This window comes from Manis pentadactyla, unplaced genomic scaffold (genome assembly GCF_030020395.1).
Source record: "Manis pentadactyla isolate mManPen7 unplaced genomic scaffold, mManPen7.hap1 scaffold_643, whole genome shotgun sequence".
Lineage (NCBI taxonomy): Eukaryota > Metazoa > Chordata > Mammalia > Pholidota > Manidae > Manis > Manis pentadactyla.
The window spans coordinates 5,468-16,441 of record NW_026645032.1 but is presented as its reverse complement, the minus strand read 5'-3'; the positions used below and the strand labels follow the sequence as shown (position 1 = coordinate 16,441).

The 10,974-nt window shown below is 52.5% G+C and overlaps 1 protein-coding gene across 1 annotated transcript; it reads right to left on the bottom strand.

Moving 5' to 3' along the window:
* Positions 1 to 7,253: 7,253 nt before the first annotated feature.
* Positions 7,254 to 10,738, bottom strand: LOC130682478 (phospholipid phosphatase-related protein type 2-like). The gene is made up of 4 exons (XM_057496827.1): positions 10,685 to 10,738; positions 9,234 to 9,410; positions 8,534 to 8,656; positions 7,254 to 8,029 (listed from the first exon to the last, which is right to left on the bottom strand). The coding sequence occupies exons 1-4, from the start codon at positions 10,736 to 10,738 to the stop codon at positions 7,997 to 7,999; spliced, it is 387 nt and encodes a 128-aa protein (XP_057352810.1). The 3' UTR covers positions 7,254 to 7,996.
* Positions 10,739 to 10,974: the final 236 nt, after the last annotated feature.

Here is a 10,974-nt window from a genome sequence, read left to right as displayed (position 1 = left end):
CACACAGAGTCACTGAGTGGATAAAAAAAACAAGACCCATGTATATACTGTCTACAAGAGACTCGCTTCAAACCCAAAGACATACACAGACTAAGAGTGAAGGGATGGAAAAAGATATTTCATGCAACTAATAGGGAGATACAAGCAGGTGTTGCAGTACTTGTATTGAACAAACTAGACTTTAAAACAAAGAAAGTCACAAGAGACAAGGACGGACATTACATAATGATAAAGGGGTCAATCCAACAAGAGGATATAACCATTAGAAATATGCACCCAACACAGGAGCACCTACATATGTGAAACAAATACTAACAGAATTGAAAGGCGAAATAGAATGCAATGCATTCATTTTAGGAGACTTCAACACTCCACTCACTCCAAAGAACACATCAACCAGACAGAAAATAAGTAAGGAGACAGAGGCATTGAACAACACATTAGAACAGATGGACCTTACACATCTACAGAACTCTCCACTCAAAAGCAGCAGGATACACATTCTTCTCAAGTGCACATGGAACATTTTCAAGAATAGATCATACACTAGGCCACAAAAAGAGCCTCAGGAAATTCGAAAAGATGGAAATTGTACCAACCAGCTTCTCAGACCACAAGGGTATGGAACTAGAAATTAATTACACAAAGGCAGCGAAATGGCCTACAATCACATGGAGGCTTAACGACATGCTCCTAAATAACCAGTAGATCAATGACCAAATAAAGACAGAGATCAAGCAATATATGGAAACAAATAACAACAATAATTCAACAATGCAAAATCTGTGCGACTCAGCGAAGGCGCTGGTAAGAAGGAAGTATATTGCACCACAGGCCTACCTCAGGAAAGAACAACAATCCCATATGAACAGTCTAAACTCACATTTCACTAAACTAGAAAAAGATGAACAAATGAGGCCCAAAGTCAGGAGGAGGAGGGACATAATAATGATTAGAGCAGAAATAAATAAAATAGAGAAGAATAAAACAATAGAGAGAATCAATGAAAGCAGGAGCTGGTTCTTCGAGAAAATAAACAAAATAGTAAACCCCTAGCCAGACTTACCAATAAAAAGAGAGTCTACACACATGAACAGAATCAGAAATGAGAAAGGAAAAATCACTACTGACACCACAGAAATATGAAGAATTATGAGAGAATACTATGAAAAATTATATGGTAACAAAGTGGAGAACCTAGAAGATGGTCAGCTTTCTAGGAAAACGCAACCTCCCACGGCTGACCCAGGAAGAAACAAAACCTGAACAGACCAATGACCAGCCAGGAAACTGAATCGGGAATCCCAAACGGCAAGGACGACAGGCACCTCAGGAAAACACTTAATTCTGAAGGCGCGGCCTCCGGCGGCCTGTCCCCCGCCGCCCCGCCGCGGGTCCCGCCTGACCCTCTGCTCGCCCGGCCCTCGCCCTAAAGGCCGCCGCCGAAAACCTCCACACGCGGCGAGACGCCCGCCGGCCTCCCCGCCTGCGCGGACCCCGGCCCCTCCGCCTGCGGCCCCGTCCCGGGCGGCGCCGCGGGTCGGCGGAGCGGCCCCGAGCCGGGCCCAGCGAGGACCCAGCACGCGCGTCGGCCGCCCCACGGCCCCGCGGGCCCCGCGCCGCCCGCCGGGCCCTCCCACGACCGCCCCCTCACCGGCACCACCGCGCCCGCAGGCGGAGGCAGGGGTCCCCGCCGCCACGTACCTTGTGGCCCACAGAGCCGTCGCTGTCGCCTTCACCCCTGAAGCGGGGCCCGCTCTGGACGCTCCGCCGCAGGTCTCCGGCGGCCGAAGCCGCTTCCCGGCCGGGCTCTCGGCGGCCTTGGCGAAGCGGTCGGCGGGGAATAGGCGGCCGCACGCGCTGCGGCCGACGAGCTGCTCCTGCACGGTTGCTCCGCGGCGGCCGACGAAGCCAAAGCCAGGACCGCTGCCGCATCGGGGTTCCTGGTCGCGCTGCGCGACGGCGCCAGGCTGGAGGCGGCCGACCTGGACGGGCGCAGGTCCGGCCGTGGCGGCGGCTCTACGTCAGGGTCAATCGCAGCACTCCGCACACCGCGGGAGAGACGCGAAGCGGCGAGTGCGGCGGCGGGGGCCCAGCGGGCGAGGTAGGTGCCGCCAGCGCCTCCGCGCAGGGAGGAAGGCGCAGCCGAGCACAGCGCGGGTCCACCATCTGGGCTCCGCCGGGTTCGCAGCGCGGACGGGCCGGAGGCGCCCGGATACGGACGGCGGACCGGAGCACGGACTGAGCCGCGGGAGCAGCTCCTCCTGGCGGCGCAGGGCGAACCTACTGACTTCAATGTGGCGGCTGCAGCTAGTATGCAGCCGCCGGATATTCGTTTTCTGCGCGCGCGCGCCCAATGGCTACCTGCTCCGCGGAGCCGCTCCCTCATTGGCCTGGAGTGCCGTCAGTCGGGGGAGGGCCAGATTCGGACGCCCCACGCTCATTGGCCCTGACGGCCTTCACACGGGGGCGGGCCTGCGCGGGACGCTGCACGCTCATTGGCCGCGAGGGCTGTCAGGCGGGACTTTCATTTCGTTCAAAGTACTTTCTAATTTTTCATGACATGACCCACGTGTTATTTGTATTTATTTATTTATTCAATTTGGTGTCATTAATACACAGTCACATGAGCAACAATGTGCTTACTAGATTCCCCCCATTATCAAGTTTCCCCACACACCCCATTACAGTCACTGTCCATCAGCGTAGTAAGATGTTGTACAATCATTACTTGTCTTCTCTGTATTTACTGCCTTTCTCGTGTCCCCCCGCTACATTATGTGTGCTAATCGTAATGCCCCTTTTCCCCCTTATCCCTCCCTTCCCACCCACCTCCCCGGTCCCTTTCCGTTTGGTAACTGTCAGTCCATTCTTGGGTTCTTTGAGCCTGGGGGCTCCGTGGATCCTGTTTGGGGTATGGAAGAAGCAGGGCCATAGACCAAACAAGGTGCCAGGAGAGACAGAGCAGGAAGAGGGAGAGAGCCAGGGCGAGGACCTTGTTCGTCTCGTTCACTTTGGTATCTGCAGCGTCCAGAGCAATAACCAGCTCATTGTAGATTTTCAGTATGTGCTCGTTAAATGAATGAACGAAGAAAGGAAGGTAGGGTGATGAGTAACTGGGTGAGAGGAAGGATAAAGGTGATGGCTCCAGCGATCTCTGGCTTCGCCCCAGGGCTGTCACTCACCCGGTTACCCTGGCAACTCTGTTTTCTGGTAACTTCAAAGTGGTGCGTTGCCAGGAGACCCAGGGACAGGGCGGAACTGAGATTTTTCTGGGCTTTCTCTCTCCCTCTGAGGCCAGGAAATGGCTCCACAACATGCTCCAATACACCCACCCACACAGCTGGGCACCCGCACACCCCTCCACACACACCACACACACACACACACACACACACACTAGGACTCTGCATGTACTGCACTTCCAGAATCCCCATCACCCACAAGCTCACAGCCCTTCCTGATCTTGACACAAAGCATCCCATACACAGTCTTCCACATTCACGTTCCCATACACCAGAATACACTGATACAACCATACCATTGCTACTACACACATAACCTGCACACTGTTACACTGCCTTGTCAAATGCTTCCCAACCATAATTCGACTCACTTTGCAACATCACGTGCACAGTTATATGCACAGTTACGTGCACAGGAGCGTGATGATCACAACCCAGAGCACTTAGCTCCAAGACATCCCTGTGGCTCATTTTCCTGCTCCTATTCAGGTCTCTGCTTAACCATCACCTACTCAGAGAGACTTTTCCTGACCACCTGTGTAAAATCACACACCCTTCACTCTTTAACTGTTTATCCACCTTTGTTTCTCTTCAGATAACATCACTTCCAATGCTATGAATTTATTTTATAGCTTCTCTGCTGGCTAAATTTCAGCTCCACCACGGTAGTCATTATTTTGTTCCCTGCTGGGTTCCCACCTAGAATTACACCTGGCACACAGTAGGTGCTCAATAATATAGGCTGAATACATTGGCAGAGATGCATACATTTGGCCTATTTCTTGTGCATGCAGTACTTCTTTCACTTCTCAGAATCCCCTCTTCATGTCCTATTGGAAGGATGCTTACCTTAGAGGGGCTCCTTAGATGAAGGATAGCTCGGGGACAATCTGTGCTTCTCCTTCATTGATTAGCAGCTCAAGCAATTAGTTCATTCAATGAATATTTATTGAGAACCTACTGTGTGCTGGGCCCTGTCCTAGGCATGTGGGTGTGAGCAGAGAACAGACAAGTCTCTGTCCTGGTGGAGCTTACATCCTAGCGAGGAAGGAGATAATGACCACTGAGCATAACGAGGGATTTAAACAGTCTCTAAGCACATGGTAAGTGTATGCAGAAAAAGTTTGTACGGGGAAGGCAAGTTGGAAGGGCCACTTATTTTCTTTTTGCAATTTTGAATAGGGTGGTAGGGGCAGGCCTCACTGAGAAGGTAACATTTGGGGAAAGGCTTGAAGGAGCTGAGGGGATTCAACCATGCAGATACGTGGGGGAAGAGCCTTCTAAGGGAAGGCGCCCTGAGGCATTGGCTTTGACACAGAAGGCTGTGAGGAACCTCAAGAAGGTTTGAGCAGACAGGGGCCACGGTCTGGTTGATATTAAAACCAGAGCTCAGTTTTAATGACTTTGAGATGCTGTGAGACCGCAGGGGCATGTCAAGAAGACTTGAATAAGTGTGTAACGTTAGTCTGGGTTTGCTACCTATCCATTTTGGGGTGGGGTTGTCGGCAAGGCAAGGGTTGCTGTCTCCACCCTCTCTAGCAGGGCCAAACACTTCTGTGTCCAGCAGCCCCCACTTCACTCTTTCTTGGCCCGCGCTTAACATCAGGACCACGGACGGAGGCAGACGGGCGGTTCTGGGTGCTGTCCTCTGTGCTCAAGTTTTGCTTCTCTGTCGCACACAGAAGCTGTGCAACAGGGGGGACCGCAGGTCTGAGGTGTGCAAACCCTGGAAACAGGCGGTCTGGTCGGTGCAGCAGGACGCTGCCCCTCCTCTGCCTTCAGCCCTCTCCTACTCCCATTTCATTTATTCAGCCCCAGCACCTCCTCCATCTCCTCTCCCTCTCCCTGCCCTTCCACTTGCTCAGTTCCAGCCACACACCTCTCTGTTCCCTGAACACATCAGGTACATTACCACCTCAGGGCCTTCACGCTCGTTGTTCCCTCTGCCTGGAATTTCCCTGACTACCCTCTTTAAAGTGCAAACTGTGTCCCTATTCCAGTTATCCCATTGTCTTCTCCAGCTAAGTGTTCTTATCATTATCAAGGTCTGATATATCAAATATCCCAATCCTTGACCTAAATCCTTGAACCTAGAGTTTGGAATTCAGAATTTTTCAGATTTGTGAGTGGTACTATGGTATAAATACTACATATTGCATAATACACCTAGTGGGACCTGGGATAATATCTCAAAATCAACCACTTTGTCTGTAACAAAACATAAGGGTATCCACATCACGTTAATAAAGGCTATAATAACTACATGTCAGTCCAGGTCAGGATTTGCCACACGTGAATTAGGAAAGAAATCTTGGTTTATAGACCTTGTTGAAATCTGGAATTGTGGCTTTGTACCTATCATACTTCCCTTGCTTATTCTCCGTCTCTCCCTAGTAGAAGGTGGGCTCCCAGAGGGCAGGGACTGGCATCTGTTCTGTTCACTGCTGTGGCCCCTGTGCCTAACTAAACAGCACCTGGCACACAGTAGCTGCTCCAGAGTGCTGAATGGATGAAGGAGGAAGGGAGGGAAGCCGACTCCCCTCTCCTAGTTCCTGGATGACGCGGAGTCCCGAATGGCCTATCTGGAGCACCGCAGAGCCACGGTGTAGGGGTGGGTGTTGTTGTGTGGCTGCCTGCCTGCTCCTACCCTCCCTGGTCTCCACTGGGTCCTCAGAGGTTGGGTCTCAGCACAACATCACTATCAGAACCCCTGCTTGCATCCATGCAGCTAGGGGTTTGGCTTGGAGATTCTTAGTGCCCTGGCCCTATTCCCTGTGCCCTCTGCACCATGGCCATGGTCAGAAGGAGGCCAGATGCCTGGAAAAGACAGTCATGTGAGGCCCCTCACCACATGTTTGTGTGTTTGTGTGGGGATGTCCACATTTGACAGTTAAAGAAAAGATAAAGATCTGTGGAGCATAAGAACAAAGCAAAAACTGAAGGAACAAAACAGCAGCGGACTCACAGAACCCAAGAATGGACTAACAGTTGCCAAAGGAAAAGGGACTGGGGAGGGTGGGTGGGAAGGGAGGGAGAAGGGGACTAAGGGGCATTACGATTCGCATACATCATGTAGGGGGGACACGGGGAAGGCAGTATAGCCCAGAGAAGGCAAGTGGTGACTCTATAGCATCTCACTACGCTGATGGACAGTGACTGTAATGGGGTATGTGGTGGGGCCTTGATAATGGGGGGAAGCTAGTAACCACAATGTTGCTCGTGTGATTGTATATTAGTGATACCAAAATTTAAAAAATTGAAAAAAAAGAAACCAGCAGAGAAGTTAAGTAACTTTGCAGAGGCCACACAACCAGAAAATACTGAGTCAGGATTTAAAACCAAGTCGTTAGCTCCTTGGTCCCACAATGCCTTTCCACAGTTGCCCTCAGACACACCCACACCCAGACTCACCAACACCTAGATCCATGATTAAAGTTCTTCTTCCTTGCAACCCAGGGAAGGAAGGCAAGTGGCCAAACTTCTGTTACAAACAAGTCTTTATTAAAGATGAGGAGGGAGCAGGAAAGGTGGGGCAGTTTCTCCTCTGCCCAGTACCTTTGGCTGCCCGAGGAGGGGGAGCCCTCTCTGCTCCACCCATGTCCTCTATAATGGCACATAAGCATGAGGCTGAGGCATGGGGAATGGTGTGGAGAACAGGGGTGGTTTCCAGGAAAAACAGGCCCCTTCCCACAGCCCTAATAACTAACAGAAGGGTTTACAGTGACCCAGGCTCAGGCAAGGGGAAGCACAGCACCATGAAGCCCAAAAACCTCTGAACTGGGGCTAGCCCTGCGTAAGTAGGGAGTTAGGAGGGACTCAGTGAGAGGTTGCACATGGAGGCGGGGCTGAGATAGGAATAGGTGCACCAAGGACCCTGCCGCGGGGGAGCCTGCCTCCACCCTCCTGCTGAGCATTCTCATTCTGAGAAGACCCAGTGACAAAGGATGACCCCACCTCCCTCCTCTCCTTGGCACGCGCTATGACACTGGCGTCCCCCATTGACTGGAATCATACCCACCCACCTTAGAAATTCTGAAAACCAAGGACTCCTACTGGTTGTTCTGACGCTGAACACTGCCTGGAGTTGCCCTCTGCCTGAGATTCTAAGAATTGACGGGGGAGTTTCCCATTGGCTGAAGTAAAGTCCTTTTGGTTAGAATTCTGAGAACTGGGGGTCCCCACTGGCTGGCAGTGGCCAATAGGGTCAGGTTTTGGCTCTTAAAGGAGCCACCCTAGAGGCCCACCTCCTAGTTATGCCCCTTGGATGGTCCCAGAGGACAAGAGAGGCGGAGGGTCCCCCTAATGTCCTCCCAGCCAGGCTGATATCTGGGCCTGGCTGGTTTGGGGACAGGGGGCTTTGGCACTCACACGGCACACGCACACACACGCGTGGCAGGGGAGAAATGGGGAGCGGGTAGGTTCTGGGTGGGTGGTGGGGCCTCACAGCAGGTGGTCACGGCTGGCAAATAGGTAAGGGCTGAAGTTGTCCCGGTGAAAAGGGGAGGGGTAGAGTCCGCTCAGGGTGTACAGGTCCCGCAGTAGAGGTGTGGGCAGCAGCAGCTTCCGACCACGTCCGCCTCCCCCACCTGGCCCCCCAGGCCCCGGGGAGGAGGGTGAGGGGCCCTGGCTGGGAGCTGGTGCACGCAGAGGCAGGGGCAGGGGCAGCGGTGTCGGCTCAGACCTCAACCGAGGGCGCGGCACACGGGGCGACGAACACATGGCTGGAGCCCTGGAGGACACGCAGCTGGGGATCAGGTGGCCACGGCGGGTGCAGTTCTGTGGCTCTGAGGGTCAGGGAGCAGAGATCGGGGCATCAGAAAGCTTGGGAAGGGACCACGAGAACATAGGGGAGACCTCTGCGGCAGTGACTGCCATCTGGAAGTCCCCCCCGGTTACCCCCCACTCCCTCGACACTCACTGGGTGGGGTGAGCCGTGCCGGTGTCCAATGCGGCCTGCAGGCCTAAGGTTTTTGAGACAAAGAGGCAGAGGGAAGGGGCTAGCGGCCCCCCAGGCCCTGCCGGCCACAACCACGAGGGGGCGCATTGGGCAGAAAGCCCAATGGAAACACCAACCAGGATTCTCAGGATTAATCATGTCCCCTTGGGAGGGAGAGAGGAGACGGGCACTTGTTTCTGGGACTGTCCCCCAGGACCTAGGCCCGCAGAGATGAGCCATTGCCCACCCCCCATGGCCCTGAGATCCCCATCTCTTGCCTAACTTCCTGCCTCCCTGGTCCCCCTCCAGCTACCACCCTCTCCAGCGGGGAGCGGCCCCCAGCCCCCCTTACCTGGGCCACACTTAACTTCTCGAGGGGGCTCTCCATGGTGGGGGCTTGGCCCAAGTCCTCCCAGGGGGAGAGCCTTCGGCCAGAAGGCAGCCGGCTCTGGAAGTTGTGCACGACACAGGTGACCTGGGGCAGAGGGAGGGCAGTTTGCATGTTGAGGCCAGAGGCCAATAAGTAGGAGTTGTATAAATACCATCCCCATTTTTCAGATAAGGAAACTGAGGCTCAGGTTTCAAAAAGCAGCTAACATTTTTATGGCGCTTCCTATATGGCACCACTGTTCTTTCCATTTTACCAAGAGGTAGGTACTGTTACTTAGTCCAAAGGGTGGGAAGAAGGTGAAGGCAAGTAAGGCCAAGTTGTGCAAGAGCAGAATCGGATACTGTCTGCATTTAAAACTTCAGTATTTTTGGACACGGTGTTGTCTGCATTAATTTTGATTTTTAAAACGTTTTCATTACTATACTATTTATCTTGATTACTGAGTGGGTTTGTGCCTCCTTCAATTTTGTGCTCATAGCGAGTGCTTCACTTGCTTGGCCCTCTTCCTATCATCCCGTTTCACAGATGAAAACCTCCAGGCAGCGTAAGGTTAAGAGACTCGCCCCAGGTCCATACTCTCCACCATCACACAGGCCTGCCTCTTGGGTCATGGAGCTGATGGAGGGTCTGCCATACAGGGACAGATGGGAAGGTGGCTCACCAGAAAGGTGGCGATGGCTGCTCCGGTAAGGAAGCCAGCCAGAATGTCTGAACAGTGGTTGCGGTACTCAGCCACGCGGACCACGACCACCAGGAAGGCAGGGCACAGCAGGGGCAGGCAGAGCAAGGATTTGACCAGGCGGGAGCCCTTCACACAGAACACGAGTGTCACGTACATCTGTGGGAGCCAGACCGGTCAGGGCACATGGGGCGGTGCAGCTGCCAAACCCGAGTGGACACTGCGTTCAGGGTTAGGGGGAGGGGCCGGATCCCCCGGAATGACGCTGGAGCGGGACGCTGAGGCCAGGGTCTCCAGAAAAAGGAGCCAGGGGAACAGGAGTTTGGGGGATGGAGTCACGGACTCCCAGTGGGTCCTTCCAGGGACGGGGATGTGCACAGAGCACCAAAGAGCAGTGGACATTTCTGGGGCCTGGTCTCCCCAGGATCAGTCACACACCCAGAAAGATGCTTGCTTGGGGTGGAGTTTCAGAACTAGAGGGTGGAATTGGGGTTCAAGGGGTAGGTTCAAGAGCTCATGATCAAGTAGGATTTATTCCAGGGATGCAAGGATGGTACACTATTAGAAAATCCATGAACAACATCCACCACATCAGTAAAACGGAGGACAAAAAAAAAATGATCACGTCCAAAGATGCTGAAAAAACATTCGACAATACTCCACATCAATTCATGATAAAAACTTTCAAGAAAATGTGTATACAGGGAAAGTACCTCAACATAATAAAGGCCGTATATGACAAGGACACAGCCAATATCATACTTAACAGCGAGAAGCTGAAAAGTTTTCCTCTGACATCGGGAACAGGACAGGGATGCCCACTCACCCCACTGCTATTCAAGATACCACTGGAGGTCCTAGGCATGGCAATCAGACGAAACAAAAAAATACAAGGCATCCAGACTGGTAAAGAACAAGTCAAACTGTCACTATCTGCCAATGACATGATATTTACCGTACATAAAAAAAAACCCTAAACACTTCACTCCAAAACTACTAGAACTGATATCCGAATTCAGCAGAGTTGCAGGATGCACAATTAATACACAGAAACCTGTTGCTTTCCTAGCCACTAACGATGAACTAGCAGAAAGAGAAATCAGGAAAACAATTCCATTCACAATTGCATCAACAAGAATAAAATACCTACGAATAAACCTAACCAAGGAACTGAAAGACCTACCATACCCTGAAAACTACAAGACACTCTTAACAGATACTAAAGAGGACACAAACAAATGGAAACTCATCCCATGCTCCTGCCTAGGAGGAATTAATATTATCAAAATGGGCATCCTGCCTAAAGCAATCTACAGATTCAATGCAATCAGCCTCAAATTACCAACAGCATTCTTCAACGAACCGGACACTTTTTTATGAGATAACAAGTACAGCATTTCGTCAGGAGTAAGAGCGAAGCGTAGATCTCCTACCTTGCGGTGATGAGCAACGGGGTCCGGGGCACAGCCAAAGTCAGAGACACACATCGAGCGAGTAAAGGACGTAAAGAGCACTCTTGCCTCACCCAGAGGCTGGGGCGGCCTGAAGAAGCAGGCTGGAAGTCAAGCAGACAGAAAGAGAGACACTCCTCATGGATACCCAGTCGGGCTGTCGGGGTCTGATTCCAGACACGCGGGCCTTTGAGAAGCCGCTGAAGCGCAGCCTCAGCCTAGACTCTCGCAGGTGCCCACGGCCTTCCTCGGTCCCTCGCATCCATGGAGAT

Coding starts and splice junctions, on each gene's coding strand:
- LOC130682478 (XM_057496827.1), bottom strand. CDS start 10,738: ATGTGTGTCTCTGACTTTGGCTGTGCCCCGGACCCCGTTGCTCATCAC. Junction 8,657..9,233: donor CAGCCATCGCCACCTTTCTG/GTGAGCCACCTT, acceptor CCTCTGCCCCAG/GTCACCTGTGTCGTGCACAA. Junction 8,030..8,533: donor AGAAGTTAAGTGTGGCCCAG/GTAAGGGGGGCT, acceptor CCTGACCCTCAG/AGCCACAGAACTGCACCCGC.